The 27,758-nt window shown below is 50.8% G+C and overlaps 1 protein-coding gene across 1 annotated transcript in view; it reads left to right on the top strand.

Moving 5' to 3' along the window:
• Positions 1-27,758, top strand: part of Sh3bp4 (SH3 domain binding protein 4) — an 81,183-nt gene that overhangs the window by 41,711 nt on the left and 11,714 nt on the right. Inside the window, exon 3 of the mRNA XM_038339124.1 lies at positions 21,787-22,034. Coding sequence (XP_038195052.1) covers positions 21,917-22,034 — 118 coding nt within the window. The 5' untranslated portion in view covers positions 21,787-21,916. The remainder of the gene's footprint in view (positions 1-21,786; positions 22,035-27,758) is intronic.

The following is a 27,758-nucleotide window of genomic DNA, read 5'->3' as shown; positions in this document are numbered from 1 at the left end:
CTCCGTGATTGGCTTATCAAATGCACTCTGTTGTAAGCTGTTTAAAAGTATTGTGTATGGGGAAGAGTCAGCTTCTGTCTCTCCCTTCTCCCCACTTATCCCCTTCCCCCATTCTCTCTCTCTCTCTCTCTCTCTCTCTCTCTCTCTCTCTCTCTCTCTCTCTCTCTCTCTCTCTCCTCTTTCCCCTTCTCTTCTTCCCTTTCATAACCCACTAAATAAATATCCAACTTCACCCTCAAAAAAAAAAAAGTATTATGTATGGAGTTAGGAGAGTCCACTTGTGCTTTCCGCTCACACTGGGTGTTCAGGATGGTCTGAGTCAAGGAACATTTAAGAATACATTCTGCATCAGCCTGCAACTTCTGGTGAGTGCATTCTTCCCCTTTGCAGGACTGTTGGAGATTGTGTTATATTGTGGTGTGCATGGGAATTCCGTTTCTTTCTATGACTGAACAATAGTTTTTGTTGGTCTGTTTATTCTTCCATGACCATCGGGTCATTTTTACCTTTTGGTAGTGGTGAATGATGTAGAATAAGTTGTTTCATTTTATTTTTGAAGCTGACTTCTCACATCCAAGCTCTCCGAGATCCTTAGCCGTTAACCCCTGCGACCTCCCCCATCACTGACCCTAGTCTATAATGAATCCCCAAGCCCTCAGGCTTGGTCTGCTGGTGAACTCCAGCTGTCATGTGAACCATGTAAGGCAGTCACACATCCTTTGCTGCTGTCCCCAGCTACCAGTGCACGTCACAGTAGTGCCCAGCAGCCATCTCCTAGGGAGCCTCGGGGGTGCTAGGACAACCAAGATTGTCCACGTGTGCCCTCGAGGTGACTCACACAGGAAGCTGGTGAGGAAACAACCTTCTGGACATCCTTTAAGCTGTGACAGCTGAGTCTACCCTGGGAACCTCGCTGCTCCTGCTGTGAGTCCATTTGAAAAGACTTCCCAGGCTGCTGGGCCTCTGCTCCATGAGTAGAGGCAGGAAGTGGGGAAAGAAGGAATCATGGCAGCCTCCCTTCAACCACACCTGGGGTTACCCAGGCTTCTCTCCTGGGGATCCCTGTCTCCTGTAGCTAATCCCCCCCTCCCTGTCCCTTTCATCATCCCCACCACCTCACCCACACCTTGCACATCGTTCCTTTCCTGTTGGACCTTAATGATGGCTGTTCTTGTCCTAGTATTGAGTGACGTCCTCCAGGCTGGAGCTGAGAGCTGCACCCTCAGTCCACACCAGCCTGGACTCCACAGCAGGCTAGGCCAACCTTCTGCCTAAGTGTTGAGACTTCAGAAGTTGACACGCATCTTCTTTCAGGAAGGAAGAGTAAAGGGCGAGTGTGTTATGAGAGTTAAGATGAGCCCATCTCTGACACCAGTCAACATAGGACATCTAGGACCCCCCCCCCAACTGGGTCCTCCCATGCCAGGTACCCCACTTGTTTGTAGCTTCTTCTGGAATCCCATTATCTGTCCACTCTGTGCTCCTGTCCATAAAGACGCCTCCGGTTAGAAGCAGGCTTTAGCCTTTGCAGCTGTTTAACGCCAGCCCTCCTGGCTCCACTGCTAATCCTTGCCCTAGCCACCTGTCCTGGCCCTGGTGCTTGGTGGGCTGGTGCATAGAGAAACTGAATGTGGTGCTGATGTTGTGCCCAGAGCATGTGCCGCTCCTAGCCTATCCTGTTTGTTTTTTCACTTTTTCTCAAAAGAGAAAAAGGACACTTAGGGCAGACAGGTGGAGAGCCACCTGGTGTCCTGCCTGACCTCCTGCAGGGCAAGTGCCTGTATTCAGGAAATCTTAGGGCTGCTTGCTTCCCAACTCTGATCCAATAAAGAGACAGACTGATAAGGATGGACATGGGGTTGGAACTCTTGAAGGCAAGCAGGAGAGGGAAGTCCCCAAAAGGAAAGATAAGGGTTCCCCAGCCAGGGATGAGGAGAAGAGGAAGTGCACCGGGAAGATGGCCTTGTACCTCCAAATGTCCCCTGACCCTCCTCTCCAGTCTCATGAGGCCTGAGGTGGACACTTGGTTCAGAAAGGCAGGAAAGAGGATGTTTGTGAACCTGGAGGAAGGAGATTTCCAGTCAGTCCACTAGACTGCAGGGCTGAGCCAGCCAACTGGTGGGAGGGAGGCCTTGCTGCCGCGGAAGCTGGCGAGCTTCCAGCTACCCAGAGGGCCCCAGAGAAGGGTCCAACGGAGCCAGCCCGAGGCCTGAGAGGACCACAGGGTCTTAAAGCCAAAGACCGAGGAGCAGCTGACAGAGGTGGAGCCACTTTTAAGTGTTGCTCCTTTGGTGGCTGCATCTCTGCTGGACTCATCGCCACCTCTGTCGTGTATAGCCCGGTTCCTTAGGCACTCTAAAGCTATAGACAGAGAAGCTTTGAGAAACTGCCCTGTGCCCTCTGGCTCTAGGTCACCCTGGCCCTAGTCCCGGGAACCTCTCCCCTTGTTCCTTTCCATAAGAATCGTAAGAAAACAAGTCAAGATTCCCAGAAGGCCCCAGGCCTGGCTGAGCCCATTGTCCCAGGAAAACCTGTCAGGTAGGTTACCCATCACTTACCTCTGCTGGGTTCCAGTCGGCAGCAGAGGCTCCCCTGAAAAGCAGGCAGATTCCCACAGAGATCACTTTGTGCCTTGACTCTTGAGGAGAGAAGAGAAAGCACGGCATTGCCTGTCCGTTTACCAAGCGTCCTGTTAATACCACTGTACCAGCACCGCCCCGGGAATCCAGTTCTGCTTGCCACAATCTCTTCACCCAATGAGGTAGGTTCAAGAGATCAGGGACCACTGGAGGGACCAGCTTGAATTCCTCTTCCAGGACTGGAAGTCAGCTGATTTGCATGAGACTTGTGTTCCCATAGCTGTGAGCTCAAGCCTTTACAACTGACCTTTTGCGGTGCTTGTTTAAATAGAACCGGTTCCTTTAGAATCCACCAGTCTCCAGAGCATTTTAAAACCTGAGCACTTTAAGGCCTGTTGCTTGGGGGAAAGGAAGGGGTTGGACGGATCCCTAGAGCGTTGCCTGGCCCTTCAGCCACACAACATATGGAAAGCTTCTGTAAGCTGCCTTTCCTGTGCAGGCAGCCACAAGGCCAGGCTCCCTGCTCCCTGTTATCGTTCTGCTTGGCCTGATTCTGTGCGTATGGGATTGGGGGAGTGAGGTCTCAGTCAGTAGTGGGGGTCCTGCGGTGGCTCATCTGTGGATGTATGAGTCTGTAGCATAGGGTGGCCGTGGTGTTTATGCAGATCAGCACACAGAAGCTCGTGGGGATAGAGAGTCCAGCGCACACCTACCTTGCAGCTGGTTGCTTTAGCAGTTAGTTGTGGTTGGGGTGCTGTTCAGTTGTAGGGTGCTTGAGCTAGTATGTGCAAGGTGCTAGGTTCCATCTCTAGTTCAGGAAAAAACATTTAGTTTCCTGCTTTATTCCAGTCCGAAGATCCAGTCAGTCTCAGAGTAAATATTCTGGGGGGAGAATTACACTGTGCTGAGTTTTATCCTGGTCGTCATTCCCTGAATAATACAACCTAACAACATTTATGGGTACTAGAAGGCGTGTATAGGTTGTATGTAAACATTACACCATTTTATCTAGGGGTCTTGAGTGCTTGCCAAGTCCCAGGACCAGCATCCTAAGATGCCAAGGGAAGACTAAACCATAGCAGAAATGCATTCTCTCATAACCTGGTGCCTAGACATCTACATTGGAGATATTGTCAGGGTCCCCCTCCCTCTCAGAAATCCTGGGGAACCTCTGTGCCTCTGCCTCTTACTGGCTTCTGGTGGCCACAGGTGATGGTCCCCAGTGGCCTCCAGGGCTTGTGACTGCATCCCTCTGATTTCTGTCTCCATCCTCACCTTGAGGTCCCCGTTCTCTCTCTGCGTCGTAAACCTCTTTTTTTCTTAAAGGGATGCCAGTGAGTGGGAGTGCCCATCAGAATGAACTTGACTGAATTTGACCAAGACATGTTTCCAAGTAGGCTCACATGCACAGCCCACAGAGTGAGGACTCGGACCTATGGGTGAGGAGGAACAGGACAGCTCCTGAATGTGGCTTTGCTCTTTGGTGTCATCTGTACTGTGGCTTCTGCCAGGCGGGGAGAAGCCCCTGGCTTTGCTTTTCTCTCTGCTGTGTCTGGTAGATGCCCAATCCTGCTGCTGTGACTTCATTGAGCCTCCACTTTCGACAGCCTTTTTAGACGTCTTTAGAGCCTGTCCCACACAGGAGCTAATCATCTGGGCACACAAGCGTTCCTGCTCTGAGGGTGTTAGGACCACCCATAGCCGCTAGACTTCCATGTGCTGTTTGTTGGGGGGTTGGTGCTAAGTTCCAGGTGTTATGGTGGGTGCTGGAGCCCGAAGAGCCAACAGCTCCTGCTGTGGTCAGAGAGCCGTGGAGTGAAATCAGCAGATCCAATGAGGTCTTTTACAGTAAAGCACAGGGCACGGGGGCAGGTGGCCGCAACCTCAGTATCAGCGCAGAGCAGCGTGAAATATATTCCGTGAACCCTGGCAGGTTCCTCTCTGTTGCAGTGAGAGTGTCACGGGATGCTGATCGCTTCTCAGAGCACCCTGGGGGACAGCTGACCCAGAGAAGATATGGATGGCCCTGAACCTCCTTGGACAGCTTCCCGGGGTTCCTCTTGGATTCAGCAGTGGTCAGTGATAGACAGGCATGCTGGGCAGGCTCTGCATGCACCCTGTAGAATACTGGGGATAACTAGCTGGTCCCCAAAGTGCTTTGTGTGCACAGAGCCTTCTCATGTGCGTTCTCTCATGCACTCATGTCTACCAGAAGAAAGCCTTGGAGAGTGCTCACCTCAGTGTGTGAGAGGAGACCGTATCTCTGAGCATGGTGAGGGAGGATGTGTGTGTTCCCAGACCCTGCTCTTGCCAACCTCCTCCATCCACCTGGCTCATACGAATGTGTTCACACTGAAGCCCACTCCAGATCCCACAGTTCTTCTGCTTGCCGTGCTACCTCCCCGACTTAGTCCCCACCATAGTCTGATGGAGACCCTAGTGGTGGTTTAATATTCTACTGACAGTGAAGAAGCCAGGGACCATGCAAGATGACCGTGCTGGCCCTGGAACAGAATGGCAATGATGCTGGGGGCCGGGGTGAGTGTCCTAGAGTGGTGACGACATAGGCTGCTTGCCACACAGGCTTCAGAGACAACCAGCCTGTTAAGAGACAAGAGGTGCATGTTTGTAGCCAGTCTCCAATGCTCTAGTCGCCCAGGATTGCTGACTCTTGAATGAGAGTGAGATTCAGTTTGTACAGAGGGCATATGTTACGATCCTGAATGTCCACTGCAGGGCATGACTAGCCAGTATGGGAAGAGATGAGATTTTCCTTGTTCTGTGCCATTGGTTCCTTTGTGAGGCTGCCTGTGCCTGCTCTAGTGCAGTAACTACGCGGGTGTCCCTTTGCGTGGCTTTGTTAGTCAATGCCTGTCTTACTACAGCTGGCTGGGCCCAACAGGACTTCTGCAGAGAGAACACCATCTAGCTATGCCTGCAGGACGTTTGGGACCTCATTCTCTGGTCCTGTTACTCCAGCTTAGTTTCTAGTAGAGTAGTGTTCCTAAGGAATCCCGGCATGCAGCCGGCATCTTCCCCTAGCCTTCCTCGGAGGCCCCGTTATGTGCTTATCGTCAAATGCCTCTCTCTGACGCTGGAGGTAGCACAGCAAGATATTTTAAATCCCACTCCAGACCTAGAAGTGGAATTACTGGCTCCCTTCCAGTGTCAGCCTCATCCCTCAAGAATGTGTGCCAAGCAGGACCAGGCAGTGGCTGGTGGTTTTGGAAAATACACTCAGAAAGTATGGGCAAGGAGAAGTTTTACCCTTCATGTAGAGGTATGTGTCTAGGAGATGCCGTTGAATTAATTGTGACAGATGGAGAGAGGCTTGCTGGGGAGCAGGGCGACCCAGGGTCCCAGAAATGGACTGTAGTTCTGCAGACAAATTACAGTTTTAGCCTCTGAGCAGGCTGTGTTGGCTCGCTGGGCTGCAGAGAGTATAGCTAGGCACAGCCATGTGTTGCTTAAGGAGGAAGGTGATTCTCCAAAGTGTGACATCCTGTGTGAATGTTGTAGAGTGTGTGCCCATATGTTAGGCCATCTATGGATGGGTAATATGTTCTTTTTTCTTTCTTTTTTAAAATTTATTTTTATGTGTGAGTGCTCTGTCTGCATGTATCCCTGCATACCAGAAGAATGCATCGGATCCCATTACAGATGGTTGGGGGCCACCACGTGGTGGCTACGAATTGAACCCAGGACCTCTGGAAGACCTCTGGAAGTCAGTGCTCTTAGCCACTGAGCCATCTCGCCAGGCCTTAAGAGATCACCATCACATGTACAGTCCTTCATTGACCCCAGAATGTTGCATGACGTGTGACCATAGCCCATGAGGGCTTTTAACCAGGACAAGAATGTCCTCTGAATCCCAGAGACCTCAGAAGTTCAAAGCCCAGTGCCAGCAGAGTTGGTTGCCTGGCAGCTGTGGAAGGGAGCCCTCCCATGTCTCCAGCTCAGGTGTCTCGGCATCATGGGCATACAGAGGGAGGTTTCCTGACTCGGCTGAATGTTTTCTCTTCCTCGGTGTCTATGTCCCCGCCTGTCTCTTTTTTATAAACAAGGGTTGCCCATCATACTGGCTTAGGGCCACCCTAATGACATCGTTACTTGGTCATCACAAGGAAGGTCGTGTGGTTGTGTAGTAACAGTGTGCAGTTGCTGGCCTCGCCACACTGTCTCTGGAGTTTAGGTTTTGGCCAGAGCTAATGTACACACCATCATGCTACGTTCCTGTTAAATCTGAGGCCAGCGGCCAGTTCTTAAACTTCTCAAGCCACTGAGGAGAGGGCGGGCACATGGAGTTATCTTTAAACCCACAGTGCACTCAACCCGCCCTGGCAGAAAGGCCAAAGGAGGTCACACTTAGAAAGTGACTAATGCTCCAGGAAGTCTGTCTGCCTGTTTAATGAAGTACCCAGAAAGCCTAGTCAGTTTCATTCCTTGTGTTCAAACCATGGTGGGGTGGGGCCCTTGGGAGGTCCAGGACCCTCTAAAGCAGTCTGCAGCACCTAGGGTACCCTTTAAAGCAGTCTGCAGCACCTAGGGTACCCTTTAAAGCAGTCTGCAGCACCTGGGGTACCCTCTAAAGCAGTCTACAGCATCTGGGGGTACCCTCTAAAGCAGTCTGCAGCACTGGGGGTACCCTGTAAAGCAGTCCAGCACCCGGTTGTGGAAGAAAGCAGAAGGCCCATCCATAAGCTTCGTTATACATCGTTATACATAATACAGCCCCTGCTTTCTGCAGAGACTCACTGTCCTGGCCTGAGCTTAACACCAGGCTGTGTTTTCAGGCATTGTACCCTGTCTTCTCTGGTTCCACACATGGCTCATATAAGACCATGGGGCACTGGGGTCTGCCTGTCTCTCGGGCATGGACTTGGCCAGAGTACATAGTAAACGTGATACATCATGGGGTCCTCTCCTGGGTACTCCAGGGGATGCAAGGACGGTCTGAGTCCCTGGGCCAAAGCAGCCCTCCTGAATGGTGCTGCAAGGAGAGGCCGTGCCCAGGGCACCTCAAGGTGTCATTTAGGCACAGCTCAGGGCCGTGGGAGATGCAGGACTTCTCACACTGGCACGCGTCAGTCATAGTTATATCGAGGATACTTGTCAGGCATGGAGTTTACTTTTGCAACATTGCTGTCATCGCACCAAGAGGTGAGGGGAGACAGTTGCTGGCACCCAGAGTTACGGTAAGGAGGAAAGGTGCGGCAGGTCTCCCTAGATGCTGAGGATAGACCCTGACACCGAATCGCCAAATGTGTGGGTAGATTTAAGGCGGGGTAGCCTGGACCCGAGAGGTTGCAGTGCTGGGAGGACGCGGGTGAGGAAGAGTGCATGTGCCTGGCGTGTTTGAAAATCAGAAATAAGATGTGCCCTGTGTGTTGCTTTGTGTCTTAGAAGGCAAGGGTGTCCCATGAGGATAAGACAGTTTTCGTGCTAAGAGTGGGGGCAGCTTGTTCTGACCCAAGGCTCCAGGCGTGCTGCAGACAGTGTGGGGCCAAGGCTAGCCTGTTCTCAGCCATTTCCACTTCAGCATGACCACCAAAAGCCCTTGGGATTCTGGGGAGAGGCACATGTGACCTTTCCCTAGAGTTTAGTACAAGGCCATAGACACAGAGAAAATGACAATTACTTGAATCATCTGCATCCCACCTCTGTGATTTTTCCTGTCTTCCTTTGGGTAAACCAGTTTCTTTCTATCCCATACACAAGAAGGAAAGACAGACCATCTGAGACTATGAAGATAGCCGAAATCTGAATTCTCAGCTTGTCTTGGGTGGGAAAGGGGGAGAGAGAACTCAGGCTCATGGGCCCCGGGGCCATTTGCATCAAGTCGTCTAGGTGCTTTGGGTAGGAATGGGAGTGGATAAAGGATGATGTGTAGTGAGCGTGTTGTACAAGAATCCATGGGGGCTTTCACGGACACTGAGGAGGGAGGGGAATGCGGAATTGACAGCCTGCAGTCCCAGGCCCTCCCGATTTTGTCGACAAGCTATTACCTCCCACGGTCCCCTCTGGACTGATGGGTACACTTCCCGAGCCTGTTGCTTGTCTGGCTGACAGGACTTTCCTCCTCCAACCGCTCTTGGTCTTGGCAAGGAAAAGCTGTTGGGGTTTGTGAGCCACGCTCTTAATGGGAGTGTCTCTGGTACCTCTTAAGTCTCTACCACAGAGTACTGTGGGCCGCTGAGGCACTGGAGTTCCCAGGTTGGGGGTAGAGTGCTGTCTTCAGGTGGGGAACCTGGGAGGGTGCGGGACTGTGTGTTGTCAATTCGCCGCTCCCAGCCCTCACCTTCTTTAGCTTCTTCTCTTGAGAATCTTTCAGCACTGTGCTGGGGGGGTAGAGGCTTCAGGAGCAGGGTTTTCTCCAAGCACTCTGAGGAAGCAGGGTAACAGGCCAGACCTGAAGAGGATACCAGAAAGAAAGACAGGAGCTAGAAAGAAAATTCCAGTGTAGAGTGAAGACTGCTGCCATGGCGTGGGATCTTCCTAGAGGGACATTGAGTTGAGGTTCAAACAGAGAAACTGACGCAAATGAGGTTGTGTGGGGCAGAGCTCGCCTGCCAGAGGGAACTGCCTATCCAGTTCATGGTTCCCCGGCAGAGTTAAGCTAAACTGCACTAAGGACAGCACTGGGTATTGGGCCGGGGTGGGGGAGGGTGGTAGTATCCTTTAGAGAGGCAAGAGTTCATTCAAAGCACAGCAAGGTGCCCCTTTGCTCACAGGAGAATGGTTTGGAAGTGAGTACCTGGGCAGGGGATTGACTGAGCAGATAACTGGTCCCTGCAGTGACCCCAGGTAGAGTCCCAGGGACCCATAGAAACACAGTCAGATGAAGGGTCCAGCCTGGCCAGGGCTGTATCTAAGACCCAGGACAGGGAGGAAAGCTGGGGAATTGTTGGAGCACGTGGCACGGCTGACAGGCAGGGCAGAACTTGCTGTCACCACTCCCAGTCCTACTGTTGCCAAAGAGGCTGGTCCCCAAAGTGTGCCAGGAATCACATCCTCCAGCATTGAGTTCCAGGTGAGCAGTCTGAGGTCTGAGTTCCCAGGCTGCATTCCCTCTTCCCTCTCTTTAGGGAGGAAGGGGCTGCACTGATTCCAAAGTTTTTGTTCTCTCTGTCTCTCTCTGTCTCTCTCTGTCTCTCTCTCTCTCTCTGTCTGTCTGTCTCTCTGTGTGTGTCTCCCTCTCCCTCCCTCCCTCCCTCCCTCCCTCCCTCCCTCCCTCCCTCCCTCCCTCCCTCCCTCTCCCCCTCCCTCTCTCTCTTTCCTGAGACAGGGTTTCTCTGTGAAACAGTCCTGACTGTCCTGGAACCCTCTTTGTAGACCAGGCTGACCTCGAACTCATAGAGATCCGCCTGCCTCTGTCTCCCAAGTACAAAGGCGTGCACCACCACTGCCCGGCTGATTCTAAAGATTTATTGTTTACCTGCTCCTACCTTTAGCTATACAGTGCTCACCAATACACCACTCATGTGGGGGTCAGAGGACAAGGCGCAGGAATTGGTCCTGTCCTTCACCCAGGATCAGCCTCAGGTTGTCCATTGAGATGTCTCCCTAGCTTAAGAGGAGTTTCAAAGTTTGGGGTTTTGCCATTGTTTTAATATGTAAGTATGTGCTTGTGTGCTTATATGTACACCGTGTGTGTGGTGTTCATGGAGACCAGAGGGGGCAACCTGTCCTTTAAAACTAGAGTCACAGATGATTGTGAGCTGCCCTGTGGGTGCTGGGACCCACACCCATGTCCTCTGGAAGGAGCAGTACGCTCTCTTTTCCCTATGTCATTTCTGCAGCCCCCAAGAGTAGAATTTTTAAAAGAAAGAATGGCATATTGCAGTTCCTGCTTAGAAATGCACACCGTGATAGCCATACGTGCATATATTTTGTGTGTTTGGTTTGGGTTTTGAGACAGGGTGATTAGAACTCACTGTGTAGTCCAAGCTGGTATCAAACTTGCCCAGGTTAATACTTATTTACATTACAGCTTCAAATGGAATATTTTAAATCAGTTAATGTCTAGACTAGGAGAAAGACAGCTAGGGTGGATCCGTGTGCCAGTGGGGAGTCTGCTTTGCCATGGATGAGGAAGTCAAGGAAGGACGGCCATGCAGGACAGACTGGCAGGCTAGGGTACCAAGACGGGGCTCTGTGCAAGTTGTTACCGTTCATCGGTGTCTCTAAGGCAGGGTTTCAGTTATTGAATTTCTAGCGTGTAGATATAGAAGCCAGTGGCTTTCCAGAAATTCTGCCCTGAAAATATAGGAGAAAAAAACTGTGCTCAGTGGTAGTAAACACTTCAAAATCCAGTTTAAACTGTTCCTGAGGTGTGTTCTGGACAGAAAGTGAGCTGGCTCTTTGAGACAGGTCTCATGTAGTCCAGGCTGGCCCCAGACCTGCTGTTTAGGCAAGACTGGCCTTGATTTTCAGATCCTTGAGCACACTCAGCTCAAGGGTACATTTGGTGAGGAACGTTTTATTAAATTATTCTAAAGTTCGTCAAGGAAAAATAGGTTAAAGAGAAACATACATATGATTTTGCAGGAGGGTGGCCCTTGGAAGTTTTGTCGCAATTCCATAAGAGGATATTATCACAAAAGTTGGCAGACTGCTCCACTGCAGACCCTCATGTCTGCATGCATTAAAGCGTGTGACGGTGACATTGAATTAGTCAGTAGGGGACATGTTGTTCAGGAACACCATGTAGAAGTAATTACTCAGTTCTTTGCTAATTAATTTTTTGACATTCCTCGCCGAGAAGCAAAATAAATTCTTTGTACATTAATGTCAGTACACAAACCAATTTTTTAAGTAAAGGGAAATAGATGGAAGCGCTCATCAAATTTTCCATTAAGAGGGGCCGTGCTGTGCATCCAGGGAAAGTCAGGCAGGACCGATTGATACGTTTGCATAATTCAGACTTCAAGCCAGCCAGGGGGTGAAGCTTGAGCAGTGGGGTGGAAAATGGGCCAGAGAGACAGCTCACAGGCTAAGAGCACTGCTTGCTCTCGCAGAGGACCTGGGTTCAGTTCCCAGCGCCCATGTGGCAACTCTGGATCATCTGGGAATCTGACACCCTCTTCTGGACTCCTCTGGTACTGCATGGTGTGCACATACATACATACATACATCACATGCAAGTAAACACTATAAATCTTTGGAAGGAAGAAAGAAAGGCACTTGATGGTGTGTTCTGAGACACATCACATGAAGCCATCTTGTCACCGTTTAAACAGAAACCTGATGATACAGTGTCACCAAATGCCACTGCCACAGGTCATGATCTGAGTCCTGGGTGGCGGTGAAGGAAAGTGACTCAAACTTGGCTATTCTGGTCCTACTTGGTAAGTTAGAGCCTTTCTTCAACTGCTGCAGAAGGGTGGGAAATGAACTCCTGCGGCCGCTGAGAGGTTTTAAATGTCTAGAACCTTCCAGCAAAGCATTTGGTAAGTCTTCGTTGTTCTCATCTAGGAAACTGTCCTAAGAAACTAATTTAAAAGCCGGGTGTGGCGGCACACAACTGTCATTCCAGCAATTGGGAAGTAGAGGTAGAGGCGAGAGGACTACTGTATGTTTAAGGATAGCCTGTACCCCTACACACACACACACACACACACACACAATGTGCAGGAAAAAAGATAATTCAAAATGCAATAAAATTAGGTACCAGGGTCACTTCAAGAATTGGAAGCAGGTGTACGGCTTCAGGCCATGGTAGTCAGGCCCCTGCAGACCTGAAGGTGAGGCTGTTGGCTTGGTCAGCCTGGCTCACTTCTGAGGCCTTTTCAGTCTGGGCCTTAATGTTGCCCTCTTCACTCAGGGGGCCCCATCATCTAAGCAGTAGAGTTGCAAGCCAAAAGGAGTGTAAACAAAACGTCGTTCTGACTCTCCCTGGGTCACAGTGCCAGAACTGGGTACCTCGGGTTCCACCACCCGGGGTCCGTTCCCTTCGCAGGGGTCATGAGAGCGTTTGAAATGTTCTGTACCCACTCACTGGTCAGACAGCCTGCCTCTGTGCTGGGAAGGTGGCTTTGCCAAGTTCCAGAGGACCTGTAGAAGCTAAGGCTGGAGATAGGGGCCGGGAATGGGACTTAATAAAGTACGTCTTTAAATGATCAAAAATAAGAAAATAAAGACATTTAACATTATTAAAGGAAAATGTCTCTTCCTCCAAAAGGCCAGCGCTTCCTTTTCTGCCAGATGTACACCTCTGAAAATGAAGTAGATTGGGATCTTACCATTAAATTTACTGGTTATTTCCGTGTTACATTGTATGGATTTTTGGTTCTTTGAGCAATCCTAAGGAGATGCATATTAATGGTACTTTTAAAGAGATACGCTGCTACCCACTCCCCTCCCCCTTCCCCCACTCATGCCAGGTGCCTAGGGACTCATCTGGAACACTTTATCTCTATCCTTACTTTCCTGAGGGCAAATAGACGGAGGAGCCATAGAATGGCTGGGGGGACAAGAGCTCTGTGCTCCTCAGGACTCCTCAGGACTGCGTAAGGTAGCTGCCTCCCCTTTAGCTTCAGAGACACTCCTTCCAATATGGCCAAGCCTGGCTTCCTCACTTGTGAGATGGGCAGACTGGCCATCCCTGAGCTTCTCAGAATATTACCTAAGACCATCCTGAGAATCCTGTGAGGAGGGGATAGTAGAAAAGATGTTTTTAATCTGCCTGGGTAGACTTAGAAAGTGTCCTTAGAACAAAGCCAGCTGTCGGGTGGGTTGATATTTTTTTTTAAGAATTTTAACATTTTTTATTTTTATTTATGTTTGTGTGGTCTGTGAGAGAATGCCACATGTGTAATTCTCCTGAGGCCTCAAGAAGGTGTTACAGGCTGAAGCCGGTTACAGGTTCTTATAGGCCATCCAGCTGAGATGCTGTGAACCAAACCCAGGCCCTCTGCAAGAGCAGCAAGCCCTCTTAACCACTGAGCCTTAACCCAAGCGGATTGATGTATTTAAAGAGTGCTATTAAATTACACCATACGTGGTGGTCTGATTTTTATTTTTTGGGACAGGGTCTCACTATGTAGCTAAGGTCGGCCTTGAACTTGGAATTCTGCCTCAGCCTCCCAATGTCTTGGATTATAAGCACAAGTCGCTCCATCTAGCTATTTTGGTTGTTTGGTTGGTTTTTTTTGCTTGTTTTCCAATATGGAAGTCAGTGAGTAGTGTTGGAAATCATTCATCCTACTGGCTTGCAGTGTTGAGTAATGTGTCAGGTGGAGTCTGAACTCAAGTTAGATGAATGAACATCCCTCTTTCTCAATGCTGTAACCACACTTCAGTGATAATTGTGCCTTTTCTTCCCGGTCACTGAATGGAGATCAGAACTTGGAAGTATACGCAGTCTGGGCCAGTCACAAGACCTTCCTCGTCCCCCATCTGGCGGCAGCTACACCACACGCTGGCTTGGTCTCCCACATGGCACAGCGGAACAGACCACAGACTTGGTTCTGATGAGTGGTCTGAGACTCTAGGAGACAGGCATTGCCCCGCTCTTACTGGCTGGCCTCCAAACGCTGAGGTTTTCAGCAGCGTGGGGCCTAAGGGGGTGCTTTGTCCGCTGTGACACAATCAGTGTGTCACTCTTGATCCCCACCACAATCCTATGCTCCCGACTCAATTTTCTGTATTTTTGTCACGGATCCAGCTCATTCTTGCCTGCTTGGTCTCCATCGCTGCAAGCGAGCCAAGCTTCCCGGCTGTCACTGGCCCCTGGGCTCCCCTTCAAGTCTCTGGTGAATCCTTCAGCATTGCAGGGTTGGTCCTTCGTTGTGGAATAGTTTTTTAAGGTGTGTTGCGTTTGTTTATGCTGTGGAACATTTGTTTTAATGATGCAAAGGTGTGTGTTGCATTCTTTTGTGTTGCATTTGTTTAACTCTGTGAAGCTGTGTTGCTTTGCCTGTCTAAAACACCCGATTGGACTAATAAAGAGCTGAACGGCCAATAGCGAGGCAGAAGAAAGGCTAAGTAGGCCTGGCAGGCAGAGAGAATAAATAGAAGGAGAACGCTGGAAAGAAAAGGAGGACTCCATGGGCCAGCTACACAACCTGCAACCAAGGAAGAAAGAAAGAAATTCAAAAATAGAGAAAGGTAGAAGCCCAGAGGCAAAGGTTGATGGAGTCATTTAAATAAGAAAAAGCTGGCTAGAAACAAGCCAAGCTAAGACCACGCATTTGTAGGTAAGAACTAGCTGAGCTCCTCCGTGTATTTATTTGGGAGATGGGTGGTGGCCCCCAATGAGCCAGAAGAGTAAGAGTAAAAACAGCCAACTACAATCCTGAGTGTGGGCAGGTTCCTGCCCTGCCCCCAAGGGACACAGTTCTTCTCCTCTGAGTCTTAGGACCCTTTTTTCTTCTAGAAGCTGATGCTGAGCCGTGTCTGCTATGGTGACTTTATGCCATGGCCATGAGAAGGACATCCCTTCTTTAGATCGTGAGACAGAGCCTGCTCAGCACACGTGCCTTGCTCTACCGTTCTGTCCCCTGCTCCCTCCGTGGTGGCACACAGGCTTCCTGTAGCTGCAGTCCGCTGCTGCCTACCACGCCGACTCTCGTGTTCCTGAAACACAACACACAGACACTGGCACAGGGGTCGGGTCCTCAGATCCCCTCTGGAAGCCACAGGGCAGCACTTCGCTTTATCTACAGTTGGCAAGTGGGAACAGAAGCCTGTCTGCCAAGCTGTGGGCAGGGTTTCCATCATCCTGGGCAGAGTTGACCCCTCAGGAGGAAACTTCCGAGCGTGTTCTCCTCACCTGCTCCTCTAGGAAACACCTCCTTGGAGCCGCGCTGTCTCCACTTGGGACAGTGCCTAGACCAGTCTGGTCGAGGCTTGGAGGCAAATTCCCATGGCTTGGCCTTTCTTGTAAGACCAGAGACACTAGGGTACTAAGGCCATGGTAGTCTTTTAGTCTCAGAGTGTCTCCTAGGAAACCAAGTGACCTCCCAGTACAACTGTTTCTTGGGGAACCAGAAGACGGGGGTCATGGAGACAGGTCAAAACTCATACCTTTGTTGTCGTTTAAACCTGGGGAACATCTGATGAAATCAGCCCAGTACTCCACAGACTGCAGGTGGTTGTCAAAGGTGGGTCACCTTAATCCAACCGGAATTTGTGAGGGAGGTGCTGCTAGCGTTCATGCCCTGGTTTCCTCCCGCCTTGGCTCACTCCTCCCCCCCCCCCGACTCTTCCTCCCCCCTCCCCGACTCCTGGTTTCTGCCCAAGTCACACACAGTCCTGTGAGCTCAGGACACTCCCCATCTTGGTGCCTTTTCTGGATTGGGTTGTTTCATTGTTCCTGGAGCCAGGGTGTTGGCAGAAAGAGCACCACATGCAAATCCCGTGACTGGGAGGTGAAGGGAAGCAAGCTGGCAGCAGCAGGAAGGGCACAGAGCGCCTGAGGCTGCCAGCAGGATCTGTCAGTGGTTCTGTCTGTGGAGAGTGCGTGCCAGTCTCCCAGCTCCTGGGGTCTTGTCTCTAAACAAGTCAGCCTTGGCACACAGGAAAGAAAAACCTCAGTAGTTAGGAGTGAGCCTCACAGAGGGTGCCTCCATACCCAAGCAGCGCCTGGAAGGTTGGAGTGGAGTCATTGCCTACCCCTCCCAGTGTCCTAGAGGGTAAGCAGCCACAGGCTGCCCTGGAGAAGGATGACTGGAGCCTGAGAAATGGAGGTGTCTTTCTTTGGGGAAATACAGGTGTCTTTTTTGCTTCGTCTGGTTGTCTGACTGCTTCCGAGGTGCCCACCCAGACAAGCTGTCAGTGTTTAGGGGGAACGTCAACAGGGTGGGTTCCCCAAGTTCAACATGCTGTGTGTTATCAAGTCACATCAGCCTCTTGGCTCTAAAAAGGTCATTTGGGATACCCACAACATACCTCTGCCCCATCCTCTTGGGAATTCCCTACGGCAGGAGCAGAAAGAGACCAAGTAAGTCTGTGTTCCCTGGGTACCATGCTAAGGAAGAGTGGAACTTTATAGTGGTCATGAGAAAAGTACGGGAGAAGTGTGGGGTGAAGTCATTCCTCTTGCTGTGGATCAGGTGTTACACCTGGGTGGGTGGGTGGATGAATGGACGGACAGACAGGTGGATGAATGGACGGACAGACGGATAGATAAGATGGTTGAGTGGATGGGGGATAGGCTAGTGAATGCCTGGGGAGAACCTTCCAGGCCTCCAAACAGCACACGCTGGCATGCTGGCTCCTGTTGTGGGAAGGGAACTTAAGCGAGACCGTGGAGGCAGGTGGGAGGAGGGCAGGTGGTGTGGTGCCTGGAGGTGGTGTCAGCACTCCTGAGAACACAGAAGGGAGGGTGGAGAGCCTCCCACTGCTGATTGAGGTGTGGGCTACAGGATGCAGGCAGCCTGGCAGGAAGGAGCCAATTTCTGTAATTGAGCTGAGCTGAGGTGGTGTGCCCGTGCTGAGAAAGGTCAGGTGGAGGTTACTCCCTGACAGTAGAGGGTGTGTGTGTGTGTCACTGAGGGATATAGGGGGTCCTCTGACTGTTTAGCTGGTCGGGTGGAGCTGCCAGTGGCAGGTAAGAGCTGGGGAAGGTGTGAGGCCACCTTTGGTTTGGATTTAGACCCAGGAAACCCTAGATACCTATGTGGTCCTGTACCCAAGATAGGGTGTTGAATGGGAGCCTAGCCATGTCCACCTGAGCCTTGAAGGGCCCAGAGTGTAAATAAACAGCTCGAAAATGGTAATAGCCGGGGGTGGGGGGGGGGGGGGCTGAGGACATTGGTTAACTGAGTTGATCTGATGCAACTGTTACCCATGAGTCACCTAGAAGTTGCAGAATCCTGGGGAAGTGGGTGGAGCCAAGAGGGAGGGGGATGCAGAGAAGCCTGGCTTCTGAAAGCCTAGGTAAGCCATCATGGTTTTCATTTGGTCCTGGAATGAAAAATGAAAGAGCAACTCCTAGGCAGGCCTGAGAAACAGCAGGTCCCAGTGTAGTCGGGATGGGTGTGCAGTAGAAGGAGGCAGGCCACAAACCTGGCGGTGAAGGTGAGACAAACCCAAGAGGGCTTAGCATGTCGGGCTGGGAAAGCTGACTTGGCCTCCTTCGAGACCAGAAATAACTCCCAGAGGTTGGAGGGAATGAGACGGCGTGACCTTAGAGAAAACGAGCCGCCCTCAAGGACAGACGGTGAAGAATCGGTAAAGCTCACAGCACTGGCTGTGAGGCTAAGGAAGCGGTGGCCAGCCTCGTGGCTGTCACAAGGACTCCTGAGGGCAGTTGCTTCCGCAAGGGGAGTGAGAGACGGAGGGTTGGCACTCATGCCTTGTCCGCACAGAGGAGGGTCAGGCCAGGACAGCGAGAAGCCCAGGTAGGGAGAAATGAGTGCATTCACCGGTAGCAATGGGAGCAAGGACCCATTTTCTGGGCAATGGTACAGGGTGCAGGGTAACTCTGGGCGCTGGCAGCTGCCATTCTCTCTGTGTGCCTGGCACAGAGCCATAGAGTTGGTAGAAGAGGGCTACACATTCCACCTGCCTAGACTGTTCCTCAAGGAGGGAGGAGGAACTCGTCCAGGGAAGTCCAGAGAGGCCAACTGCCTTCTCGCTTAGCTGGAAAAAAATGTCCTCAAAGGATCAGTCAGTGTGGTATTGACAGTGCCAGGATCCAATTCAAGGATGGGCTATCACTGGATGGGGGAAAAACTGTCCTTCTTAGGATTTTTTTTAACCAGAGGACAAAGGTCCCTGCTCTGTGGAAAGGGTGGGGGCTGTGTGTGAGGGAGCACACTGGTGCCCAGTTTGAATACAAGGCCTGTCGGAGTACTGGTGTTCACACTTCAGAGCTTGGCCTCTCCATCTGATGGGGCATCCATAGGTGGTAACTTAGCTGTCTCTTGAACGTCGCCTCCGAGGGTATCATTGTTTTCTATATCTTGCTGGTCTCTGTGTAACTGCGGCCGTTCCTTTTGTCTCTCCCAGGCTCAGGGCACTAGTGTGTCCCCTCCATTAGAGACAACCGTGATTCATCTCCTTAGAACACTGTGCCCATTCCTGAGGCCTGGATCTGATGGTGGTCATGAGAGGGTCCCGGACCACTGTTCTGTATCGATCGCTTGTGTTTTCCACTGACCTCTGAGTCCTTCGTGGTGATTGTGGGGAAGCTCCAGAGCCTCGGCCTTGTAGATACAATGCCCTGGTGTCCACCCCTGATCCACCCCAATAAAGCTGCCCACTCAGAAGTATCCCGGTACCTCTGTGTAAGTTGTTCCTCTGCTCAAGATTTTGGGAGAGGCGAGGCCATCTAGCCGATCCCTCAATACTGTCCTCTGCCCCTGCATCTGGCCAGCAGCACCCAGCTTTCCTAAACCCACAGTAACCATTCCCAAAGGAAACAGTGTTTTTCTCAGCTACGTCGCTTGACACAGTTCCCAGCCAGGAGTGTCAGTCTCTTTTCGGTGGCTGTGATGAAACCACCGCAATCAAAAGCAGCATATGGGAGAAATGATGCATTTCGACTTATGGTTCCAGAGGGCTAAGAGTTCATCATGGCAGGTAGGCGTGACAGCAAGCAAGCATCAGACGCAATGGCAGGCGCAGGAAAGCCGAGAGCTCCCATGTTGAACCACAAGCACAAACGCAGAGAGTGAACTTACTGGAAGTACCATGAGCCTTTTAATCCTCAAACCCACCCTTGGTGATGTACTTCCTCCAGCAAGGCTGCACCACCTAAAGCCCCCCAAACAGGGCTGCCAGCTGGGGGCCAAGCATTCAAATACTGGAGCCTCTAGGAGACATTTCTCATTTGAACTCCAAAAGACCCCAGGGAAAGAGGTAGCTGACCCATCCAGCCCTGGTCCCCACCCGCTTTGCGTGCTGTTCTTGACTAGGACCTACCCTTGATCCAGCTCCAGGCTCCATGTACTTTTGAGCAGGGCTGTACTGAACTCCAGCTCCTATGGCCCATCTTATCCCAGACTGTTTGTGTGGGAGCCCAGATAAGGTTCTGCCCATACCTTTCTAAAACCAAGAGGTCGCCTCAGAGCTCAGCGCTATGCCCCTTTTTTTCCCGTTTGGGCTTTGGGTTCTTTGACCCACTATAAAATTGGTTCTCGTGGCTAGGAGTGGGGCAGTCCATAAGACCCCTTCCTAAAAGGAGTAAGGGAGGAGGGATTGCAGATGTTACCGAGTCATTTCTGTCATTGGAGAAACATGTTAGACATGAGGAAAGCAGGCACAAGTATTAAATACCTGTGTCCCTCAAGCAGAATAAGAGCCAATGCATTAGCTCTCTCTTGCATGGGGTCCTCAGAGCAGCTCTGGTTGCACCAGCATCTATGGGACAAACCAAGTCTGCTATCAGCTGTCACAGCCAATAGGCAACCCCTGACCTCACCTTCCTTTCCACATTGGTTGCTTAGTCAACTGCCTCTGCTTAGGCACCCCAGCCTTAGGGGACTCTTCGTGTTGTGCAGTTGAAAAGTCTCTCTGGCAAGCTCAGGTTATGTATGGGCTCCAACCCATGCCTGAAGTGACACCCCCCACCCCGAGCCTCTGGTTTTCCCAGTGTCCAGAAATGACACCGAGTCTTTGGCTTAGAGAGCTTGGAAGTAGTGATCTTCTGGAGTCTTAAGGTGGGTGGGAACCTGGAAGCCTTTTTGGAGCTCTGGCCACTGGTCACTAGAGCTGGGACTGGCCCTCTGATGCTTGGTGCTGGTAAGTGGCGTTCCCTGAGCCCTGGCCTCGTGTTCTCCATCATTCCATGTGAAGCATCATGTATAGTCCTTTAAAAAAACCCAAGTCTAGTTTATGGGGTTTTAACCCCAGGAGATAAACACAAATACCAGGGCTGAATAGGATTCAGGTTGTGTGGTCGTCCTGTCAGCCGGAGATGGGAGCAGAGCCTGCTCATTTACTGCATGGGGCCTTTGAGTGGGGAGTGTGTAGCGATATTTCACTTGTATTTTAATAAATAAAGCTTGCCTGAAGATCAGAGAATTAAACAGCCCCACTGGCCAGCCTTACAGACCAGGCAGTGGTAACACACACCTCTAATCCCATAACCACACTAGTTTGCCTTAGAAACTGGGCAGTGCATTCCTCAAGTCCAAGTAGTGCACGCCTTTAATCCCAGAACTAGAGAGGGTTATAAAATGGGAGGAGACAGCTCACAGACACAGACTCCTCCTGAGATTCCTGGAGGCAGGATCGCCATTTCGGATTAAGATAGAGATAAGAGCCAGTGGCTGACTGCTTTGCTTTTCTGACCTTTAGGTTGAACCCCATTATCTGTCTGTGGTGAGCACAAAGTATCACCTTCTTATAGAGAGTGGGTGTGAGAACCTCACACCTGTGTCGGGGGCCCCATTTCCAGTCATCTTCTAAATAGAGTATTGAGCCATGAGGAACTCAAGTCATGCTGTAAGGACCCAGTTGTGTGGAGATGAAATTTGTCTGTCTCCTTTCAGTGTGGTGGGCCAGCAGTGGCTGATGGTGGCCCGCTAAGGCAGGTTTCTATGAGAGAGAGATGCTGCGAAACTCACAGCATAGCCGTTGCTATGACTTGACCATCAGTCATAGGTTAGGGTCTGCTCCAAACAAATGCAGCACACCCCCATCTCGCCACAGGTGCTTAAGTCCTGTCTCTCCCCCCCACTCATAGTAATGTCCTCCACACCTAGTAAAAGCAGTTCAGTAGCGGGCCCAATATCACATGTATTAGCTACACATCAAATCCCTCATGGTCCCGAAGACTGGATGCCTGTTTGAGGTCCAGTAGGGACTGTGGGTACGCAGAGGCAAGAAGCAGCCCCCTAAATCACCGTGGAAAGCCCTTAAGAGCCACTGGCTCAGTATTGCCTGTGCCAAGCAACTCATGGTTGTTCCTCCAACCGGACCCACAACTCTGGGCAGACAGAGGCTGTTTTCTTCCTGAGTTCTGGAAGTGGCAGTGTCCCACACAGACCCAGACTGTACCCTTTGACTACATTGAATAGCCACCCAGGTGCTGGGACACATTTCACAGACCCCATTGTGCACTTGGAAGAGTGTCTCTGCATGCTCACTGGGCACAGAGTCTGGGCAGCTTGCCGCCTCTGCTCCCAAGCCAGAGCAATGAATCGCTCCCCTCTTCCCTGGAATGATCTGGAAGAAAGAGGATTCCCTCCTCCTGGACGATTCCCCTCACAGCCATGCTCTGCTCGCTCAGAGGAAATCATTTCTTCTCTCCCTCCAGGAAGAAGCACACTGCCAAGTTGACTCTGCCGTGCAGCGCGGCTGCCCTATGAGACTGCAGCTGCTGTCCCTGCTGGAACTGGGGGAGAAGACATGAGTCCATAGCGCCTCACCCGCCCAAGACTTTCAGCATGGCGGCCCAGCGCATCCGGGCAGCCAACTCCAGTGGCCTCCCTCGCTGCAAGTCAGAGGGGACTCTGATTGACCTGAGCGAGGGCTTCTCAGAGACAAGCTTTAATGATGTCAAAGGTAAGATCTAGCCAACTCCTGGCTGAGGGGACAGTGGGGTGTTGATGTCTCCCTAACACTGGAGCTTCTTAGGCGTATGGGCAGGCGGTTTTGTATCCCTCCCTCTAACCCTTGCTGTGCTCTCAGTTCCTCCCTGAAACAATGCCCGTTTATCTCAGTTTTGAGTGTGTAGGGAGACAGTTGTATGCACACGCATGCACTATTATGTGGGCAGGGATGCACACGGGTGGGGGTGCACATGTACGCAAGTTCACTTGGAGTCCACATGTCACTCAGATGCTACTCGCCTTGGCTTCTGAAACAGGGGATCTTACTGAACCTGGAACTTACCAAGTGCACAAGGCTGGCTGGCTAGCTCACAGAATCCGACCGTTGAGCAAATCTATCTTTCAGACACACACGTGTATCCCAGGATGTCATTCGATTCCTGAAAGTCTACTCTCACCTTGCTGGACCACATCTAGTCGCTTGGACCTTGGGATGCACTGGTAGCATCCTGGTCACCTGTGTCACCATGGTCTGCCTTCTTTCTTGTAGCATTGACAGTTCACTGCTGATGTCACACGCACGCACGCAAGCACGCAAGCACGCACAGCTTTCTCTAAAGTCACTCCTTATCCTCCCTCTCCCGCTGAGCACTCAGAACTTTATTCCTGAGAACTGTTTCTTCTCCCATGGCAAACTCCAAACTAAGCGGTTCTGGACTGAAGCTCCAGCCCCCATGTCTTCAGCTCACATCAGCTACCTGCTCCCCTGCCCTGGCTGATGCACGCAGTTCTGATCTCTGCTGCACGTGTTCTTTGAAAGAAAGGGAACGAGCTAGAAGGTGTTCTAGCAACAGAGTTAGTGGGTGTTGCTATAAATAACAGAACATTTGTTTTTTGCAGTCGGGTAGTGGGCAACGTGTTCTTATTTCTAGCTTTGGGGGTGGAGGGCTAGAAAAGGTGAGCAGAACCTGCATGGTTTGTGCTCAAAACACAGACACGAGAGCTGAGTGTTTAAAAATAACCAAATGTTATTGTCCTGAAAGCAAGCAAGCTGGCCCCAGTACGCAGAGCCAGTGTACTTCAGAGAGGGCATCTGAGAATCCAAGGTCACTCAGGACTTAGGATGAGGCTTAGTCTGGTCTGTACAGATGATCCCTGGGCCTCGATGCTGGCCTATCCCAGCCGGCAGCATTACATTCATTTTCTTAGTGTGTGCATCAAAGGGCAAACCGACCCTTGTCACAGCACCCGCTGCAGATTCTTCTACCCTCACTCATGCTTTGCTTGTGTACAAACATAGGGCAGGCGATAGAAAATGTCTTATTCAGAATCCTGAAGTTGTAAACACCCAAGGAATATTTTTCTCTGTATTATAACAAAGGCGGTTGTCGGTCTGGGCAGTATGCCCCATATCTCATTAGGATGGGATTTGGTGAGGAGTCAGTGAGGTAGAACCTCCACCCCATACCCTCTTGTTCCTGGTGCTCGGATGGAGGTTATATAGGCTTGTCCCCAGGAGGAATTGATGACACAGTCCACCATGGTGGTTCCCCAACGGATGGAAGACTGTTGCCCCTTGCAGGAGCCAGATCTTAAAGTGAAATATATTTTCATGTCTCCTAGAAGGAGAGTGTTCAGAATTGTAAGTAAAACCATCCTGATTCTTCGGTCTGGTAAACTTAAAATGATAATTTGTATTGATGTGTTTCAGACTGTGTACAAAGCATGCTTTAGTGCGTTGGTGCTTTTTTTTTAATTTTGAAAATATTGTTGTAAGAGAATTAATTATTTGAAGGGAGCACAACAGGAAATAATTTTGGAGGGATTCCAACAAGGTTTTAATGGCTGGCACGCACTATTTAATTTTTATTTGTGTTTTATTTATTTGTTTTTGGTTATTTAGGTTTTATCTTTTATTTCTAGAGGACATGACTGGCCACATATGTGGGAGAGAAGGGTTTCTATGACCTCTAGCCCTGCCTGGCTCACTTCCTTTCTCCGGTTTTCCTTCAAAGATTCTTGGGATTCAGAATGAGGCCCCAGAAGCACAATGTGACCTACCCTCCTGTTTCTATCCCTTCTTGACACCTCAAGGAAAGAATTCCTCCCAGAGGCTCAGGGAAAGCTCTGAGCCAGCCAGAACGCCAGCAGTCCCACCTAGCTGTCCCCCATCTCTGGTTACAGTGGGTGGGGAAATTAAGATACCTATTCCAGAGGAGCCTGGCCCCACATGTCAGGGGGATCTTAAACAGACAGAAATTAAGAAGAATATGGGCAGACAAGCCTTGCTAGTGCCTAGCTCCCTCTGCCTTTCCCATGGCTTATCCCCTTCTCATCCAGTGGCGTCTCTCTGCGTGGCCACACAGCGTTAGGCAGTTGTGTTTCCCTGGGGTCGGGGCTCCTCAACCTGAAGTCTTTGTGTGATTTTGTGTCTTGACACAGACTGGCTATGCTCTCATCCTGCTCGCCTGCAGGGTCACATAGCGCACCTCCAGAGAGGAAGCTGGCCTCTCCCTGCAGGGTCTTCATTCATCCCCATCCTTTCAGAGGCAGGATTTATGTGATGGTTGACATTTGCATTTTGACAGAATCGAGACTCACCTAGGAGACAAATTTAGCTAGTGAGGCAGTTCCCAGACTGGGTTAATTGAGGGGTGGAGACCCACCTTAAATGTGAGTAGCACCATCCCATGGCCTGGAGAAAAAAGGAGAAACTGAGGAAGCCCGCCGAGCCCCGGCACTCATCTCTCTCTGCTTCCCGATTGCAGACCAGCCGCCTCACACTCTGCTAACCACGCCTTCCGCCTTGAGACCCTCGGACCCTGAGCCAAAGCGAACCCTTCCCTTTGCTCGGGTGCCTTTGTCACCTATTTTTTCATGGCATCAGGCAGGAAAAAGGAACCAATCTAGTTCGTCACTGTTAGGATGTGGTGGCAGGAGGGCACAGGCCAGGGGACTTGTGACCTGTTTGTCAGCCCCGTGATTCAGTGGTTCTGGTGCTGACGTGGGACTGTCAGCTCCTAAATATCCCCTGCCCACCTGCTGTGTGCCAGGCTCCTGGAGCACTTACACACCTCCGAGAGACGAAGACTTCCACCCTTTCAGACATGGCGCCCTCAACAAAGACAGATTAACAACCATAATACATACAGACCAATGACGTGTATCATCACGGGAGCCCTTTGACGGAAGTGAAGACCCCAGACTTGAGGCTAAGCTTGAATGTTTCTAGGCAGGTTTGACGATGCATGAGGAGTAGGGGGCCAGGGGGTCTGAGCTAAGTGTGCCGAAGCCCAGCTGCGTGAGTCCCACATCTCGGGCCACCTTGGCCTCAGGCACAAGAAGGATGCTCTCTCTCCTCATGTTCCCGTACCAGAAATTATTCTGGATGGTGTTTTGAGGTGTTGGTTCCTGAATCCCGTCAAGTCTGCAGTGACGAACCCTGGGCCTGCACCGGCTGCACTGATTAACCTGGTGGGGTGGCGGGGAAGGCTGGGTGCAGATGCAGGGAGAGGTATCCTCCTGCTAGAAGTCCAGACCCAGGGAGATTGCCTCCTCTCCCTTCCCCGGTTTCCACGGCTAAACTCACACTACAGGAAGGGATGTGTGTCCACATGCTTGCGTGGAGTGTCTCATTCCTTTTTTACCTCACTTTCCTCTTAGAGTCATTTGTGAGCCCGTGTCCCAGGCACGGCATGTTCTACAGACACGATGGTTTCCCCTAAAGATCACACCCTACTTTCCCCAAAAGTCTCTGCCTCCCTGCACCCCTCTTCCCTTTAGAAAGCTGGGAATTCCTTGACTCCTGTTTTTGCCGGGAATTCCTTAACTCCCCCTTTTGCACACTAATGATTTTTTATACCTTTGCTTCAATTTAATATTGGTCTGTTTGTTCCTCTGAACTTTGAGAGTAAAGGAGAATGTTGCCCTTGCCCTGTATTAAGTGCTGTAGAGAAAAAAATGAAATTAGAAGGGAATGAATGGATTTTCTGGCAAATTGTGTATAACCCCAGTTTCAGGCTGTACACCATCAGGTCACACCACAGCCTACTAAAAAGGATGTCTTTTCTCCATTGGGAAAAATGGGGGGCCCCGTGGTTACATGGCTCCAAAAGGCAACTCAACGTCAGTCTGGTGAGCCGGCAGAGGCAGGGCCCTGAAACAGGGCTTTGTGTCCTTTTAAACAAGTGGAGGGCAGGTTCCAGGGCCCAGAGAAGCCCGGTGAGTGCCCCTCTGCCAGCTGTGAATGTAAGCGATTTCCTTGTCTGCTCCCCAAGCTCGGCCACAGAGACAGAATTTGATTTGTCGTGTCCCCTTTCAAAGAGAAAGGAACCTGGCAGGAAATGGTGTCTGGGCAGCCAGTGTGATAGATGATGACCCAGTGACCACGGACTTCATCCTGTATTGAGCAACTGTCAAGTTGGGTTAGCTGAGAATTTTTTAGTCCTTTTGCTCATTTCTGTATGCAGTCAGTTTTAGACAAAGTTTCATTTGAACTGGGAAGATGGTTCAGTGGCTAAGAGGGCTTGTTGCTTAAGCTCGAGGACATGACATCAAGTTCTGGATCTCACAGTGGAAGGAGAGAACCTAGTCCTAAAAGTTACTGTCTGTTCTCCACACCCATGCCATGCGCACCAGTGTGTACGCATGTGTGCGCTCATGCGCGTGCACCAGTGTATATGCCTGCACGTGCACCAGTGTGTGCACCTGTGTGCACTCATGCACACATGCACAATTTAGTTTAATTTTAGAAGGAAAGAATGCTTCTATCTGTTTGCTGTAGAGACCAGATGTCTCCAGACTAAGTAAGGTCATGGTGGAGGGCTCCCTGGGGGAGGGTCCCTGTCTGCTTCCATCTCTGTCCCCTGAAAATTGTCTCACTTGGGGCAGGCATACGTAGGAGTTGAACACATCCATTAGATTTCCAGGTACACACTCTGCTTAGATGACTGTGTTCCAGGTGTATCTGTGGTTCTCACAGGCATGGTGAGGGGGGAGACCAGGCCTTACCCCAAGTTGTTTTCAAAGTGATGGCTTTTCAGACTGTATTCAAATAGATACTGGGTAGTAACACAATCCATGGCTAGACGAACCTCTGATTATCAGGGGGTAGGGGTTCCTTGCTTCAAGCAGTCATTTAAAATGGTTCCAAAAGACCCGCAAAAATCGCTGTCACCTGAAGAGGAGTAGAGTGGGTTGGATTTTGAAACTGAACTTGTCCTGGTTGTCAAGAACCTGCCCCTCCTTTTCTGTCTTCCATACCGAAAGAGAACAAGGACTCAATGATATGTCGCTGGAATATGAGTGCTCCTCATTCCCAGTCCATACATGCAGTGAGCCACCACCTAGCCCATAGCATCAATGGGCCACTGCCTAGCCTATAACATCACTACCTAGCCTATAGCATCACTGGGCCACTGCCTAGCCCATAGCATCACTGGGCCACTGCCTAGCCTATAGCATCACTGGGCCACTGCCTAGCCCATAGCATCACTGGGCCACTGCCTAGCCCATAGCATCACTGGGCCACTGCCTAGCCTATAGCATCACTGGATCACTACCTAGCCTATAGCATCACTGGGCCACTACCTAGCCTATAGCATCACTGGGCCACTACCTAGCCTATAATGTCAGTGTCTTCCCCAGCATGTCACATTTGTCCTCCCTTTCATCATAGTGACAGTCCTGATCAGAAATTAGATAAAAATTTTTATCAAAATGAGATATTTAGAGCATA

Source organism: Arvicola amphibius, chromosome 8 (assembly GCF_903992535.2).
Source record: "Arvicola amphibius chromosome 8, mArvAmp1.2, whole genome shotgun sequence".
In the NCBI taxonomy this organism is placed as follows: domain Eukaryota; kingdom Metazoa; phylum Chordata; class Mammalia; order Rodentia; family Cricetidae; genus Arvicola; species Arvicola amphibius.
This window is presented reverse-complemented; position numbering and strand designations above follow the sequence as displayed.